The sequence below is a fragment of the Apteryx mantelli genome, chromosome 3 (genome assembly GCF_036417845.1).
Source record: "Apteryx mantelli isolate bAptMan1 chromosome 3, bAptMan1.hap1, whole genome shotgun sequence".
Taxonomy (NCBI): Eukaryota; Metazoa; Chordata; class Aves; order Apterygiformes; family Apterygidae; genus Apteryx; species Apteryx mantelli.
In genome coordinates this window covers 21,700,939-21,719,373 of record NC_089980.1, presented here as the reverse complement: position 1 = coordinate 21,719,373, position 18,435 = coordinate 21,700,939, and the positions used below count along the sequence as shown (strand labels likewise).

The window sequence follows — 18,435 nt, the reverse complement described above, 5'->3', positions numbered from 1 at the left end:
GGCAATCCATTTCTTCATTTCCATGCTGCAGCCAGCCTGGACGAATTAATCACGCTCAAACACGGGCTGCGCGGAGGGGCGACCTACGCAGCACAGAAGAAAAATGAGGCCGCGCGCTGGCGTGACAGACTAATCCTTCAGCTCGCCCTGTCAGCCTGACCGCGGGGACTCGGCGGTGTGCCTGGCGGCGGCGCCTGCAAGCAGCGGCTTCGCCCCGCGCGAGGGCTTGGCCGGCGCGATGGCGGCCGCAGCGGGCGATTTTGGGTCCGATCCTGTAGGGACCGAACGGCTCCTTGGTTTGGGCGGACGTGTTCTGGCTCCTGCACACAAACCCTGTCACCTCAGTGGCTGCTGCTAACAGGTCCGAGCGAAGGGAACTCGTTTGTGAAGTTCGCCCAGGGAATAGGGCATAGGTGGTTCTGGATGGAAGGGAAAAACCGGCAACCTAAACGATCTGAATTTATTCTGTCAGCTATGAAAAAAACTTGTTTTAGTTAGCTTGCTTTCCACATTCTTCTTGGGACGGTGCAGCGTGTGCATGACTCCCAGAGTTACATTTGGAATAGGAGGCCCTGTTGTAACAGCTCTGCTCTCAATAATGGTGTTCTTCTTCCCTACGGTTATGATTTTAGGTTTTCATCAGGTAACTAAAATGGAAACAGGACTAAATTCGCAATGGAGTGTGTCAGTATACTTCATGGCAGCTGATTTGCACTAGCTGTGAGAAGTTCCACTGCATTTAGAGAAATAGATTTAGCTTATATTAAGTGACTCTGTTCACTTTGACTGTAACTTTGCTGACTCCAGCAGAGATGTAACTGGCAGAAATTTGGCCCCTTGTGTCATACCTTTCTTACAAGGCTCAGTTTTGGCACAGAAGACTTTACTGTCTTGTTCTTGAAAGAGCGAGTATCTAACCCCTTGGAGAAGGCATCATTTTAAAGTCTGATTTGTAAACCATCTGTATGCATCTCCTTTTTATTCCCTTCACTATTTTACTTGTATACAAAAGACTGGAGTGCTTGCAGTCATATATTACTACATGATAAACTATATTTATCATTTTCCAATTTACTTTTGGACAATGCAGCAAATCACTGATTTTTTTTTTCCTTTCCCTCTCTCTGATGTTTGAAAGAACCCCTTAACAGGAATAATGTATAACACTATTTATAGGGTAATAATTTACTGTATGTAATGCTGTGACGCTGGAAGACTTTCTGTCCCCTTCTATTTTCATTCTTCTCTGGAATAAGAACATTAAAGCTTCACTTTCAAAGAGCTGGTAATATCCCATATGGAAAATACCATCTCTCATCACAGATTGTGACCGCTCTTCTGTTAAAAGCCAAAGTCTGGTTTGCTTAGTCAAATTGAGTAGCACTTACTGGTCTTAGGTGATCACTTGTTGAGGAAGCTCCTGTTCAGTATGAATAACATTATGTTGGTCCTGCATGGGAGGGCCTGGTTCAGTGATTCCTGAGCTAAATAAGGACCAGTATAAATGTTAGCAATGTTCCAGCAGACAGCTGGTACTGTGTTTTCTATATCCATTTTCCCATTTCTCTGTTTTTGTGATCAAAAGACTATTTCTAAAATGAAGAAGATGACAGCATGAACAGTTGGGCATTTAGGTGAGAAAAATACGGGAAAGGAAGATCTAGAACATAATCTAAAAAAAGGCAGTTCCATCTTTAGGATGAGAGTTAATCAACTGTTTCAGCACTGACCAGTGTCTAGTGTGTAGCTGAAGCTTTATGTACCAGTTCATTACCCAGAGTTGGAAGAAATGAGCATCAGTTTTATGCAGAATGCATAGCTGTGCAAATTGCCCCATGTAGGCTGTGAGCTGTAGACAGTGCAAACATAATAGCTTTTCAACTGATGCAGTTTTATGGCTTCAGAACATTAATCATTTTCTTATGCCTTTAATTACTGTAAGGTAGTTACGCTTGTGTCCATAATAGGTGCTATCATTATGCCACTGATAGGTTTTTAACCATTCTTTTTGTCATAGCTAGTAAACATAATATAGGAGACCATTACAAGTCCAGAATGCTCTTTAACTGAATACCATTAGCAACATTACTGCTGTAAGGCCAACAACATTTTGAGTTATATTTGCTAGTTGATTATAGTCTTCTGTTACTTTTCTGTCTTTAGGAAGGAGAGAAAAGAACAATTCAGTTCCTAAACAGGCATTGCCTAATTAAAAGGTGGTTTTTGTCTATTCTGAAAAAATACAGCCTGGTTCCCAAAGCAAGCAAGAAAAAAGTTGCTGCATTTTCCACAGTACTAACTACAATGAGGGGGGGAATAATGCTACTTAAATGCTTACCAATAGCTGACCAGTGCTCTATGTATCTTGTTTTATTTTGCTGTGGACTTCATATGTTATAATATACTAGTTTTCAGAGCAGCAATATTTTACTGACATCTAGTAGCCTCATCTTGGAGGAGGCTGTTAGATTCAGAGCTCCCTTCTAATCCTAGCTGTCCGCCATGGTGCAGGTAACGAGAGCGCGTATTGGCGATGACTCTGTGTCATTCCTAATGAAGACTGCGGGTTGTGCAACCTTATACCCATCTAGCTATTGTACGGCCTGATTAATGAGTTGTCACTCTTTTATTGAATATAGGTAATCAGAAGCAGCAATTGAATTTATCATCCTTGGCAACCAAGAAATGCAGAATGTACAATGACAGATGGATTGAATATACGGGAATCTCTAGCTGTTTAATTTGTGTACATATGTAAGGTTTTATCAACTTACCATGTACATTTTCAATGGATGTTTTCCAAAACTGCGCACGAGTGACGTGAAAGCATGCAACTGCTCTACTATTGAATTTCTTTAATAATCACAGCCTGTTCAAAGTGTCTCATTAAGGGCAGTGATGTTTTAGTTTTGGAATTTCAAGCATTTAATGGTAAAGAATTAATTTTCTAAGTCTTTCTTAGCTTATCTCTTGTCTTTTGATATTTCTTCTCCTGGTGGTTGACCTTCCTGTAAGTTTCCCATGTTGATTACATGGCATTTATGCTGATCTTAACCCAGTTAAACACTTTTTGAGAAGAAATAGATAGAAATGTTTCTTCATCAGCAGTTATGTCAATAAAAGCATAACAGTTCATATACATACATTATGTATGAATTACCTATGATTTCAAGAAATTATCTAACTAAAAAGAAACAGTTATTCTGTATAAAGAAATTATGTTTCTTCAATAGACTAATTTTCACCAATTATTAAAATACCATGCTACTTAAGGCTTCTGGTTAGGAAGAAGTCACCTTGACATTTGCGCTTTGAACATATTTCACCCTTCATTCCATGTTTTATCATTCTTGATGTCCTAAATTTTCTCTTTCCTCCACAATTCTTTTTCCTCATCTACTTATTTTTTATTATTTGTTTTTATGACTCTTACTGTCAACATATTTCATTGGTTTCTACTTATTAAGCAGTATGGATCTGCCTGAATTTCATGTGCAGTCTTAATTTTGTGACTTTTAATGTATGATCCCTGCTTTTTAGATTACTCCTCAGTATTTATTGCTTGTTTTTGGCACAGCCTACTAAATACATTAATATCTGTGAATCTCTAAATTATAATGCTCTTCTCTTCCCCCAAAATGCCAAAACTGATGATGAAACTCTCTTCCTGTTCCTTCAGAATAAATCTAAGTATCAGTTTACTAAACACTAGGAGGTAATCATGTGCTTAATGTGATCCTGAATTATCTGTCTATAATTTCCAGAATCACTACTATAAAACAGGATCATCACATTAATACTTATTGGACTCACAGGTTTATTTTAGAAGATACTGTGCTGAAAAAAAAAAAAGGATACTGTGCCAAAAAGCACCCAGGTAATCTGTAGGTTAAATGTTGCAGCGTTTCATGCACCTTAAGCTGCAAAGGCCTCGTTCTTATGAGCACTGAGCAACGTCGAAGCAGGTAATTCCTGGAGGGAACAGCAGTATCAGAACTTACCTGGAATCACATCTAGACACTTTCTGGCTATTTCAGTTTCACCTGCACCCAGGTGTGTGTGCGCCCTGAGACACCCGTGTCCCTGCCTTAGCTCCACCAGCTCCCAGCACCTTCCCACTGCCGGGAAGTCATGCCATCCCCAGGTCTGGCAGTCCATGTGCCCCACACGCAATAGCAACGCTCACTAATCCAGTTCAATCCCAAGGAGTATGGTTGGAAAAAAAAACCTGGACTGAAGCTGTTGAAGCTAACCGTCTCTCTTGATTTGGACCAAAGCAAGGGACGTTCATAGAGGCACCTTGGCCAGCAGATCTGAGCGAGGAGGGACTCCTCGGAGACAGAGATAAGCTGCTTGAGGCAGTAACATCTTCCCTTGTTACAACTGGATTTGGAAGATGATTTCTTTCCACTCTTCAAGCTTGCTTTGTTAAAATTAGAGTATTTTTTTCATGTGCTCACTGATTTTTCAAAAGTACCTCCATTCTTCGGAACTGTCTATTATTTTTGGTGTGTATCAGGAGGTTTTTTCCCATGTTTTACATATACAGAACACAAAAAAGGCTTATGTGGAGTCTAATGGGGACTGATAGGAAGCAAGAGCATTATTAACATTTCAGCACAAGAAACGTCCCAGAAACTCACACATGCATCATTTCCTACTTTGAGTTAGGACTATTATGTCACAGTTGCTCTTTCTTCAAATAGTTTTCTAACCAATTTTGAAACAGTTTACATAAGCTGGTAGGACTGCTATTCTTATTTTTTGTTTTCTTCCTGCTCTTTCAATCTATGTAAAGAAATTCTTCCAAATTCCTATTGTTGGGGGGCTTTCTTAATTTAAGTTCATGTTCCCTTCTTTTGGTGTTTCCATGAACTCAGATTACCTTGTAGCAATTATTCTTTCCGTTCACTCCAACTCTTCTGTATCTTAGTGAGGCCCAGTTGTAATCCTTATTTTCTAAGGAATACAAATCCAGCTTCTTTGACCCTTCTGACTTCTGGAGATCTTTCTTTCTTTCAGATGTCCACCCTGTTTTTCTCTATTCCTATAATACTTTTAATTTAAATGCAGAAAGTTGGATATGGTGTTGTATGGCTCTATCTATTAGGGTGTTAGTATATCTTATTTTGATTTAAGTTTAACCATTTTAGATAGAGACTGTACTTTTGTTAGCTTTCTAAAATAATTTTGAGTAGTGATGTTCAAAGTTTCAGTTGCATAAACCAAACTTTTAACCTGTTATTCTTTTCTTGTCTCCAGGTAGTCACTGTAAGCTCACTAGCTTTTATTTGCGTATGTATCAAGCTGCATAAGATTATTTTACCAAGCTTATATATAAATATGTAAAATCCAAATACACATATATATTGATCCCATTGGTTTTGACTCATTAGTACTGTAAGTTTTCTTGCCTTGTGGATGTCCTCTGTTTAGTAATTGACATATAAAAATCAACGTTGTTTCTTGTAGAATGACTTTCCATTAGTTTTGTAAATCTAACCTGATTTGCTTTCCCCCCAAGGTACTTTTTTGTGGTTTTGAGCAAATTCTTATGCTGGTCTCCATTATTTGCCCCTTCATGCCTTCATTTTCCATTCTCTGCCTTTCTTATAATTTCTGTCTGCATTTTATTATGACTTAAGTTTGCAGTCTTTCAAATTGTGTGTTCTGGTAGGAGAAAAATACAATACCAAGAATATTTTATGGCAGAGAAATCTACAGTAGAGAGCAAAAACTTAATCATAGATCAGGAAATATTATGAAGTTTTGTTTTCATTTAGATACATTCTTTGCCATCTTGTTCATTATCACTGTAGTCAGGAGAGTTTGTGAAATGCCTAGGCTCTACTTTCTTCCTTTCAGTTCTTTAATTTTAAGATGTAGAGCTGCTAGTAGCTCTTCTCTACCTCCAAGGTTAACTCCTGCATGGAATAGTGTAAAAGCTCTGTTTCTCTGGTTATCTTTATTATCTGGTTATCTGCCTGAATCCCCCGACCTCTCCACGTACTGTCACATATAGTCCTTGGTAATTTTCTTTCCTCTTTGCAATTTTATTTTTATACTGAGTTTCCACCAAGTCAAAATCTCTCTGACTGGTTCTGATCTAGACCAACTTCCAGTACAAAAATTATTCACTGGAGGAAGGGCATAGGACCTAAGGGGAGGAACCACAAGGGTTCTGCCCTGGAGGTGTCAATTAACCTGCCAAAGTTGTAGAATGGAAAGAGATGCTTTCATCCAATAAAAGCACCCCCATTGCCACCTGACGTAGTAGTAGACGTGTCTCCACCGTGCCTGCTGCACTGGGCACAGCATCCGTGAGCAGGCATTCCTGTGGAATCACTGATCACTGGTGACATTGGGGAGCATGAAGTGAAAGGCTAAAATTTGTTAGGCCCGGTTTTACTCCCTAGCCAAGGACCCCTCTCTGGCGATGCATCCTCCTTAGGGATTTGGGGAAGACTGTGCTGGGAAAGGTGATGACATGGATAGGAGATTTAGATAGAGATACTTTTCACCACTGAAATAATCCAGGCCCGACTCAACATTACCACGGTATTCTTCACAATCTGGAGATGCACAAGTATTGCATTGATACAAGCTATCTTGAATGTAATTGCATAGAAGGAGAGCACCCTTTGACCTGATAAAATTAATGGGAGTTATGTTAGTTAAAGCCAGTTAGTAAGTTTGCTTCTCATGCTTACCTTCTCTTTTGGTTATGTAAAAAGCTCTTTTGAACTGACCCACCTTCTTTTTATGCTTCCCCTGCTTAAAGATCTCTCTCTTTTTTTTCCTAGTTTGTTTCATTGCTTAATAATCAATGGTATTTCTCCATCCAGTAAGTTTATAATGCTTTTCCATATGCCTCTCAGTAATCCACCTGGGATTTCATTTTTCTGAGAGGATTAGGTGTGTACAACTGTGGTGTAAAGTGTGGATATCTGACTGGAAACGAGAGTTTTCCTGAGGCCTAGTGAGGGTCATCTCGTGCTGAGCGTATACACAAGATAGATTTAATAAAATCCTGGAATAAACCACCATATTTTTGCTGCCACATGGCCACATTTACAAGGAAATTGAGGTTGGAGGTCAATTTTCACTTAAAGACTCTGGTTGGAAATGCCTGGTTTTTAAGTGCAGGTCTTTTAAGCCCACTTGTTTGACACATGGTAAGAAATTTACATTTAAATTGTCCAGATGAGCTGCTTATTTGTGCTGAGTTGTTGGACAAAAGACATTTCTTAGTCGTCCATATCCTTCACAGCTTGATCTAACCAACATAGTGTAGGCTCCTTCTTTTCAGATGTGGGCATCGTTTCTGACTAAACTCACTGTAATTTGCATTGGCATTTGTCCTTCTCCTGTACTGGTTTGAATATTGTTCAAAATAGCATAGAGAACTATTCCTATTTTCTGAAGAGTGGCCTCTCACAAAATGAAATAATTTTGCTAAAAAGCCAGATATGCCAACATAGGACTAACCAGAAATTTTGAGATATGTTAAACCTTTCTAAACATTAGGAATTTTCCAATACCTAAAGCAAAACACATTTGCTTGTATAATGATCCAAAAACAAAAAAAATCACACTGACAGCGCTTCAGAGTACATGCTGAAAATGCTGTTTAAGACAAGTGTTAATAAGACCTAAAGTTCATATCAAGACTAAATTGGATTTGAATTTGTGGGATTGGAAGTGCCATTAACTAGTTATTTAATTTCCTTTTTGATTGAAGTGTGCAAGACTCAGAAAATGCCTAATTGTGAGTGAAATGCAAATTAGGAATATTAGCAGAAATCATATTAAAAAAAAATACTTGTTTGACAATTAATGCTGTGATCTTTTAAAAGGATGAAGAACCTGATGAAATCGGGGATATTTTATTGATCAACTACTGTCACTTGGTTTAAAAGGCAACTGATGCTAGGGCTTGACTTCTCAGTCAAGAGAAGTGTTGCAATAAGGAGGTGTTAACAAAGGGGTATATAATCTAAATTTGTCTATGAGAGAAAGAGACCTTAAAAACAGAAACAAGATGGGAGGAGAATCAGTCAGGATTTTCCAAAAGATAAGACAGTTTGGTATTTTACCTGTTAGTCCTAAATTCCATAACTCTTTAGTGTATGAGAAAAAAAAAAGTGTATGAGAAAAAAAAGTCTTCAGTGCAACATTTGGAGTAAGTGTAGAATAGTTGCTGGCCGTTTCCATATACTTTTCTTCCACTTCACAGAGTTGCTGCAATACAGCTGAAATGAAATAAAATACCCAGAATACATTGGTTGATTGCTGATACATATATAGTAGCATAAAAGCAAATAAGGTGCGCTTGTAACCCTGCTGGACAAAAAGAATATGTATTTTAAGATGGAGCTCTTCTCTTGCCAAGCAAATGATTTCTACAGAAATGATACAGCATCTTGGTAAGGAGAAAAAATGCTTCCTCGTAAAAATTTAATGCAGAAAATGTTGAGATAGTGCAGTGATGTGTCAAGTCAGGCAGCCTACACAAGCACTTGTTTTAGCAGCATTCACGTTGTGTGAATTGAAGTAGTATGAAGAGCCCTAATGTATGGTGAAGAATAGTAGCCATTAAGTATCAAATCTAAAATGAACCCCTCTCACTATGTCTCCAAAATATACTGGCATTTTTGAACTCCAGATTATCTGGAGATATTTCAGTTTTTCATCTGTTGTAGATCTGCTGAATACAATAGCTGCTGGTCTGTGTGACCCTTTAGTACGGTTTATCACTGCCCGAGGCAAGAATGGAAGAAAAATCCACAGTCTGAATAACATACACAAGCCAAGAATCAATAATGTATTTGTTAAAAAGAGTAAACTAAGTAGATTAAATATGCCTCACACAGGATCTTGCTTTTTCACCCAACCTGCCCTATAATTTTTTTCCGTACAAGTCTTTAGGGGAAAAAGATAAAAGAACATCTTCGTTTCCTATTTTTCACAAGGAACTGAGGATATGCAGTTTCAGCTGATTTTCTTTACGTGCTCTTAGGAAGTCTTTGATTTCCTTCAGAGAGGAGATAAGAAGTGTGCTTCAGTAGAAATAATGTCACATTGTCTTGTTTGTTCTTGTGTGCGTATGGCCTTCACCAAGTACTCTGTTGGTTTTAGATAATCCAGCTAGGTCTTCGGGTTGCATCTGTCAGAGCGATTGAATGTGGTGGAAGTGATTTAAAGGACAGAGCTGGGCCGATAACGCTGGCCACGCTCTTTGAGACTGCTTTTTTGTCCATTGCCTGCGTATGTTTTATTCCATTAAAGTTTCTCAGGCTTTTTAATACTGTCATCTCCTTTCACTTTGCTGTGGTAGTGTGTCTTCCCTCATGTCCCGTATACACATATGCATCCCCAAGTCCTCGCACGTCTCAGCTTCCGTTGCAATACGCTGCCTCTTCTCAGTCAAAGTGCTCTGAGCTCTGGTGGAGCCAGCAGTGCCGGCAACGTCTCTGCCCAACCCACCCTCCTCCCCCCAGCCCGTGCTGCAGCGAGCGCACCCGTACTCCCCGGCAGCTCCTCTCTCTCCTCCTTTTCCTCCATCCCAACCTGCTGTGCCTGGGTGCTGCGGGGGTCTCCCTCGCTGCCCTTGGGTGCTGCCCCAGCTGCTGGCACGCAGGTCCTCTGCAGCAAGGAGGAGAAAGCGCTGGTCGTGAGCATCTCGCCCTCCTCTCCCGCAAGCCTGTAGCGTGGGCAGGCACATTACTAGACATTAGGGACTCCACCAAGGACAGAGAATATCTCAACTCCAGGCAAGCCTTCAGTTAGCATTTGCAACCAATTGCACAGTGCAGATGTGTAGGGAGCTGGGCGCTGCAAGTTGCAGGGTTGCACAGTCCTTACTCTTATTGCTAAAGAGCAGATCTGTGGATGCTTAGGCTTCCCTTGGTGCTTATAGGAATTGCATTTCAGGGAGGACCTGGAATAGTGTCAGAGGTTAAGCAACACTGCACTGAAACACCTTTTTTTTTTTTCTTTTTTTTTTTTTGGTGACCTACCAGTTTCTAATGGAGTTGGGAGAGGGTTTGTTTGTTTTCTCTCTTGCAGCATTAGCAAGGCACTTCAGGAAGGTAGGGTTGTTTCCCTACACTGTGGTTCAGAAGAGAATAACAGGGCATTTTTATTTAAATCACTGGGTAGAAATAGATGTTTAACCTTGTTTGAATTGTACCTACAATCAAGCTTATATCCCATCGCTGTTCAATTCAGTCTATGATGGGAGATTTCACGGTTGACCAGTGCTTTGCACTTTGTCTCAGATTGCTTCTGCTGTAGTATGTTGCCACCCTAAGAAACAACTTGCTTGCTATATATGGATGAGCTAAGTAGCAGTTGAAATATTCTGTGTTGAAGAACTCATGTAAATGTTATAAGTTCTTTCAATTAACATTTCTCTGCAATACACTCATTTCTGAAATAGCAATTCTGGATATGGTCTAGAGTATGTTTTAAGAAGAACGATGTACGAGAACTCATGAAGAGTTGTATGTATGTGCCTAAATGGCTGTGCATAAGTTACACAAACATTGCATATACACTCTCATAGGCAACTTTTATAATTACATAACTACCTGGGAAAGCATATCTTCCACTTGCATTTGCATTATATGTACTTTTTCTTACCATATGGGAAGGCTAATTGCCAGGGTAGTGAGATCTTTTCCCTTTCAGTGTTCTGGTGGGATCTTTCTGCTGTTCCCCTGTTATGTTCTGCTTGAAGCCTTAATGTTCCACATGCGCATTTCGAAATACTCTGACAGAGAGAAAAGATCCTTTACATAATGCAGTGAACAGCACAGCTCTGAAGCGGTTTGCTTCCCAGAGCATCTCTGAGTCTTGCTTGCTATATTTTTATAGAAGCCTGTAAGAGATCTGATCTATCCATAATGTGGTCCCCCTGCAAGCATGCTCCCTATAAATGCTGAAAGAAGAATGAAACCAAAACCTTGACTTCTAATAAAAAAAAATAGTAACTGCTGTAGAAAAACAAAGGCTCTTCTGCAGAATCCCAGTGCAATGTCTCCTGCAGTAAGGTATCTCTTAGGACTCGCAGGAAAGCTGCCTTTCTCTTCAGCAGCTCACGTGTTAAAACACCTTTTCAGTAAAGGGTTTTCTTTTCCAATAGTAACAAATGTCAAACAGCTTAGTCAACTTAAATTGTAGTTTTTCTTCAGTAGAATCATAAGACTTGTTAGCACTCACCTCTCTACCTGCTCATATGACCTAAATAATTATAGTATACGTCTCTATTCAGCTGGCACTTTTAACTGAATTATGTGACAATTATTTTCCTAAGGATATCAGTGTAGAAGCATGGAAAGTGGTAGAAGCATGGTATGATGCTGTGTGTTTTGGGGAAAGAGCAGATGACCTGCTTTTTCTTGAAACTTGGCCATTTGCTTGTGACTGACCTCTCTTAGACTGAAGCTGTAAGCTGAGTCCAGGTGTGCAACTTGCACAGCAGCGAAAGCAGCGGGATTGTGGATGATGGACGGGGATTGCCATGCTGGTCTGGCAGGAGACAACTGTCAGTCACGTGGCAAAGAGTACCCGTTGGCATCTCTTCTGATGGGCTGAGGCTGAGCCAGCCTCGGTGTCAAGAGTGTCAGCAGGTCTCAGCCCACAGTTTGTCTGGTTTTCGCTGACTTGCATGAGCCTTGTGGTGTCCTCTGGTGCCAGCAGAATGCTAATTGACCTTGGTTGGCTTAATGTGGGATCACCGAGTTCCCCGATGCATTTCTGGAAACGAAGAAGGGCTCGCTATCATTTCAGTCAGCTTTGTGTCATCGTAACATGGCAGAAACGTTCTGTTTCGTGAATTAGTTTCTAGATGTATATTTGGGGGATTTTATTAACTATCCTCTATGAGCTGCCTGTTTATCGTGTTAGTGGTTGAGTGCATTTGGCAATCATTCTTCAGGAGCTGTATTTATTTTTCTGTTGCTGCTGAATTTTTTCACTCACAGAAAATGAAAAGGCATGCTTCTTGCTTGAGAGGAGCTGAGACATAATGATTTCTTCAGAAGAATGTTTTGTTTATGCATTTTCAGAATTTCTCATTTTCCTTTTGACATTTTATGTGCATGCTAATTAATTACCGCTCTAACACAGTCTATAATGGATACAGTGAATATGTGCAGCTTTGTTTCTTGGGGTAACCGGGGTAACAAAAAGGTTACTGTCTTCTCACAATATTTAATTTCACTATCCTTCTGGGAGTTACTTTTTGAGTAGACAGCAAATAAGGTTTTCTTTGGCTGAATGAGTTCAGTGCAGCAAGGTAGATTATTTAGCAGAAGGCTCATGTCTCTTCTCTTTAGTCTTCGAGGTAGATGATTCAAAATAAGGCACTTCCTTTTCAAGTTGAGACTATCCAGAAAAATTACCAAGCTAGCAACCTGTCAGCTTGTTTATAAAATTGTCACGTGACCATGGTTAAAAAGAAGAAAAAAGCCCAACAATAGCAACAATCTAAGCTTATTGGTAGAATGCTAACATCTCTGCTTCCAGAAAGGGCAGATTTACCATGCTAATGGCAATCAACCCAGCATCAGTGAATTCGTTGTGACTACTAAAATACGTCTCTGACAGGCTGATTATATGGGATCGTTGCAAGATTACACTCCTGCTTGTTTCACAACTGAAGGACAACTGCATGCATTGAGTAACCCCACCTCAGGCTTGCCGGCTTTGCATCTCATTTGTTGCCTTTTATTGTCATGCAGCGATATAACGGAAAGTGTTATGATTACTGTGTCATCAGTAGCTGGGCTTCACCCCTGTGACCCTAATGAAGCTCAGTTGTTCACATGTCTGTTGTGATTCAGAAAGCATCTTTACCCCGGTAGTAGTAACTGGGTTTCATAACATATATGGGATGAATGTTTAGTGCCTTTTTTTCTTTTTGTTTTAAACAGAAAAGTCTTTTCTTTTCCACACCATCTGGTGCTGATGATTCCCACGTACCAAGTACTTGATGCACAGTGGAAGTGCCCTGTCATACTGACTGCAGAGGGGGCCTTCTGTGCGCTTCCACACAGTGTCAAAATATGATTGTTGAGCTACTATTGGAAGAGCTTCCTTCATACATTATTAACTATCATTGACAAATATGTAAACTAAATAAATGGAAGTTACTGTTTTTTGACAGTCATGTTTATGAAACAGTGGGAATCAGGTTTGATTTGAGAACATAGGACCAGTCTAAGAACTCACACGTCTTGATGTATGCACAAACAGGCTAGTGTAGATATTCTTCTGAGAAAGTATGAGAAACTCATAACCAGTCTTTATGTGGCTGTGTATTTGCTTCCTTTTTTTTTCTTTTCATGATTTTCTTTGAAATGAAACCATCAAAACTGTCAGATAAGTATATTACGTTTGTTATGAGCCATTTAGAGACTATAGAGAAAGGAATAGTCTGAAATGAATAAAAACCTATCCAGCATTTAGGTTGTACTAACAAGAAGTGATGCAGATCTTTTTTGCTAGGATGAGTTGATTTACAGAGAACTTTAGGCATCTCAGTTAAACTGACAAATTATAACATTTACCCCTGCCGCTACTGAAGTGATTTTGGGGATTGACATTTCCCTGTTAGTATTATATCGAGGTAGATGTAATCTGCTGCTATCATCTTCCGCTATATCATATTAGAGGTTGATTATTTAGTACTTGTGTTTTGCTAATGGGCTTTTCATGGGGAGGTGCCATTACCTGATTGTAAGCTGGACATTTTTAATAAGGTGCTACATTGATTGAGCAGAATAAAAGAGAATAATAAAGCTACCAATATCTCTATACAATTTGGGAGTCCCTTAAATAGATTTATATTACTTTTATTTCACAAAGTCCTTGTTATACTTTTATTTATTGAGCAACTTATGGTATACATTTTCCAAATACTGCACAGACAAATTAGGCATACAGTAATAGACATTCACAATAGTGTGAATGTTTCTCTACTAAATACCCAAAAGCACAAAAGGCTAAACATTTACTCTAAAGTGTCTGACAATGGGGAGTTCATCACATATATTCAATATATTAATGAAAAAGGGGGACTTTATTCTTACCAGTTGCTTTTCATGAAATAAACAGAAAATTTAAGGGGAGCTCCAAAGTGTATATGTCCACAGTTAATATCTTCTTCAGTTCTTTCCGGTCTCCATCTCTAAAACAGTACATTTATTTAATATCAAATGTTTCAGAATAATTCTGCAAGCTCTTACCATCTCTTCTCTGGAAAGCTATGACAATGACAATTGCACGAACTTGCATAGCATACAATTTGTTTCACAAGGTGTTTCTCAGGTCAGTGTTATAACTTCCAGGAATAAGATGGTAAAAGTCCTGGAAACAGATATAGAAGCTTGAAGACCTTTTAAAGCTTTCGTAGACTGTCACTGTGTATAATATCTGTGCAAGGACATACCAAAAGCAATACAAGGCTGATGGTAGAAGGGTGGGGAGTATGAGGGCATAGTCATTCCTCTAAGAGAGTGAATGTAATAGCATATATATTTGTTAACAGCTAGCAAAGAGGAGGAGAGGAAATTTCTTAGTTTGGCTGCGGCTAGACTGATGCTGGTACCCAAGCCCATGTTAAAGCTAGCAGTCACTTCTCTAAAGGTATATGCAAAGACAGCTATCCTGTCTTGAGTGACACCAGAAATGTTTAGCTTTGAAGCAACTGGGCGAAGATAAAAGAGTTTCCATAATTGTTTCCAAGCAATGTGCTAGGATTTTGGAATAACAAGTGCTTCTGGAGACATAGCTGTGTTACAGGCTTTTCCCATATGGCCGGAGGGCAAGCACATGGAGATGGTCAACCCTAGCCCGCTTGCCAGAGGCGGCAGCATTGAAGTAACAGAGCAAAGCTTAGCCTTAGCCATGCATGCACATGGGATCTCCTTCACCCGCCTTGCTCCTCCCAAGCCCTGCCGGATTTGCCTCGGACCTTAGTCCTTTTTGAGCAGCTGGCTTTCCAGCCTCTGTCAAACCTTACACTGACTTGTTGCATGGTCGTTGAGCTTGCACCCACTGCAGGGCATCGCAGTAATGGATGAAACCTTGGAGGAGGACCCAAGAGACGGTGGCTACTTGCTCCTAGGCTGTGCTGTGCTTGCGGGGTTAGGAGCGAATGCTGTTAATAGATAGGGAGATGTTATTAGTGGGCTCCGCAAAACTGGGGAGGGCTGCAACAAAATTCCCACTTGCTGAAGCCACCCTTCTGGCGATAACCCACGCTGGTTTTGTGTTGTGGCAGGGTTTGTTGCCTCCATGCCAGCTTTGCCGCTGGAGAGCCTGGGAAGCCAGGCCCGTGTTGGAGGGCTCTGGATGGTGACAGGCACCCGAAGAGGTGCTGGCGAGGCTGTTTGCCTGTGCCTCGCGGCGAGTGCTGCTTTGCCTTTCCGTGCCCTTGTCCTCCTCAGTATTCTGGAGGAGCACTCACTGCAGCAACACGGGCCAGTGTCACTCTTATTACTTCACCTGTTTTATCTTTTGTGAAATTGAGCCTTTAGCCAGAATTGTCTGAGCTGCTGCTCCGGCAGTCGGTTAACTGTGAGGCTCCTCGAGCTCATTTCTCTCCCGTAATTTGATTCCCACGTGCTCCCTGAGATTGCTTTCTCATGGAGGGGAGGGGTGCACGAGGGTGCGGGAGCAGACCAGAAGCGTTGCGGCAGGCAAATGTAGCTTGGAGATAAAAACAACGCCAAAACATGTTTTAAAAGATCCCATCTCACTTTATCTCCCTTTAACCCAGTCCTATAAAGTAAAACGTTGTTCTGTTGCCGGCCCCATGTGCAGACACGGCGCACCAAGCAGGAGGCAAAATTCCAGCCAGCTTCCATGTAAAGCCCCACAGCTGATTCCTCCATGGCAATTACTAGCAGTGTGTGTAAAACAGTAATTAGATTTTTTTTTTTATTTTGCTTCTATGGATTATGAGATATATTCTGAAATCATATGCAGAATTCAAGGTTTTTTATTTTCGTAGCTAAACTATTTCTTTGGCAGAATGGTTACTTAGGGTGCGTAGCTGAGCCCCGGGTTTGTAGATAAGCTGCTGCTTAAGATGGGTTAGTATAGCAGTAGCTTTCTAAATAATGTACAGTTTATTCAGAGATTTATGATTCTATAAAATTGCCAGTGCTTTATCACAGCTTTGGGCAAATACCCTGCTGCAGGGAGGCAAAAAGAAGCCTGAAAAGTGAATCTTGCTGGAGGGGGGATTCTTCTTCTGCAAATAAGCCATTCTGTGCATAAACAATGGCATATCGCTTATCTGAAATACCTATTTCTCCCTCTGCATGGTGTTCCTTGCGCGTCCAGGCAGCTCTACCAAACTCGGGGTAGGAGAATTACTATGTTATAAAGTCCTGGTTTGTTAGATAGGATGTAATTAATTTGAGCAGATGGTCTGCTTAGAGGTCTATTATGTTATATGAGCAAAATGAGGCTTTTAGACGGCCTGGCTTTGGGTTCTGTTAGCGTTCATTAGTTTGTGGCGTAAGACATATGCTTTGATAATATCAGCATCGTTATTAAATGTCATAAGAATATATGTTCCCAGCAGCAGTGGAAGTATCCACAGTAACAGCTGTAGGATCTTTGCTAATTTTCCATCCTGGACCTGCAAAAAAAGATTATGCTTTACTGTGAAATGTGTGCAAAGGAAGCACAATACTGAATGTTGGTATTAGCCATGCATTGACTATTTTAACCCTCCCCTCTTAGATATTGGATAGCTCTTATTTATCACTTCAGAACCCTTACAAACCACATCTTGTTGTGGGGTGTAATGGTTTGGGACAGGGTGCAAAGAGGGTTGGGAGGTTTTGTTTGTTTGTTGATGTATTCACTACTCTAGCGGTGCACGAGTTACAAAAAGGGCAAAGGATGAAGGGTGTAGGTGTGGAGGATAATGTGCTGAATTGAAAAACTGGGCACATGTCCTAATTTTTGCAGGGTCTGCATTTCAGTTGGTGGTGGGAGGGTAATGAATAACGTTAAAAAAAAAGCGCTGTGTCCGCAGATGTTTGCCAGATTGCAGGACTGTTTCTGTGGAGCCCCAGAGCTTGCTTGTGCACTCTGCCTGCAGCTCCACCTCTTCAAAGGCTGCTCTATTAATCTGACCTACCGAGGGCTATTCGTACAGCTTATGGGGTTTTATTTTTAAGTCCTCGCAGAAATGATTTGCTGCCCTCCAGTAAGGAATTTAAAGGAAAATTAAATTAAGGCTGCCTAAGTAATGAAAGCATCTTTAGATTTGATAGATAGAGATCATCAAAGCAGAAAGTCTGTATCCCTGGAAAGATTTTTGATATTGTTTAGTGCTGGGGGGAGTTACCATCTCCAGTATATCATGAAATATCAGGCCTTAAATTCATATGCTTATGCTTCATGAATTCTTTAATCTCTAAAGTTGTTCAGTATGTTTTAGGTCATAAATTAACAGATTTCTAAATCAAATAGAAAAATTATTTCTATCCTTATGAGGCCTACAGCATTGGGATCATAGTTTTGTGTAATTTTGCTGACAGATGGATTAAAGAAAGGCCTTATGCCTTAAGAGACATCTGAATTTTTCTTGTATGCTATGAAATGTTAGCCTAGTATTTGTTACTGTGATATGCATATTATATTGTTGCCTGCCTAGTATGACACGTGTATAACTACCTGTTGTTTCTGCTTCTCTTGAGCTGTAGGGCTTTCCTAACTAGGGTTGAAAAAGTAATTTCCGATTTAAAAAAAAATCACTTAAAACTTTATGCAAATTTGAAAAGTAAAGAATTGATCAACTCTAATCCCAAACTAGTGCTAGAAAAAAAGAAAGGGATCCGTTTTCTTATCTGTACATAAAATACGTGTGCCTTATATTTATCTTTCCTTTCCATTTCTTCTGTTTTTAGGTTTTCCAAATGAGCCTGCAGCTGTCATTGCCCTTAACACTATTAAGGAATGGTTGAGCAAGAATCATAATGAGGTATGGAATAAAATATATATTTCTCAAACTGTTTAAGATTATGGTCTTTGACTCCAAAACTGTGAAAAGAGTAAACATAGACTTGATCCTTGAAGTAAAGATGTATTCTAAAACAGATGAAATCAGGTTAGGACAATATAGCCAGGGGAGGATTGTTACATTTAAAAGCTATATTGGAGTTAAAGGGAAATACCTTTGTTTGAAGCCATACTGTGTGTTTCCTGTGCATTGTAATCTTTCCTGGCAAGTAAAAGACTATTCTCTTTCTAAAACTGCTTCTGAGTGTCAGAGTTTTCATGTAATAATGAAGACATTCCTGGAAAGGAAATGTATAGAATAGTTGTCAGTGGAAACAGCCGCCAAGGTCAATGGCTTTCTAGGGGTCACTTTACAGTAAAGAGCTGTATGATAGTAATTTTGTTTTT

General features: G+C 40.0%; 1 protein-coding gene across 1 annotated transcript in view; it reads left to right on the top strand.

The window, feature by feature from the left end:
* The window catches only part of MACROD2 (mono-ADP ribosylhydrolase 2), a 903,624-nt gene that overhangs the window by 625,617 nt on the left and 259,572 nt on the right, over window positions 1–18,435 (top strand). The window contains exon 8 of the mRNA XM_067292887.1: window positions 17,937–18,010. Coding sequence (XP_067148988.1) covers window positions 17,937–18,010 — 74 coding nt within the window. The remainder of the gene's footprint in view (window positions 1–17,936; window positions 18,011–18,435) is intronic.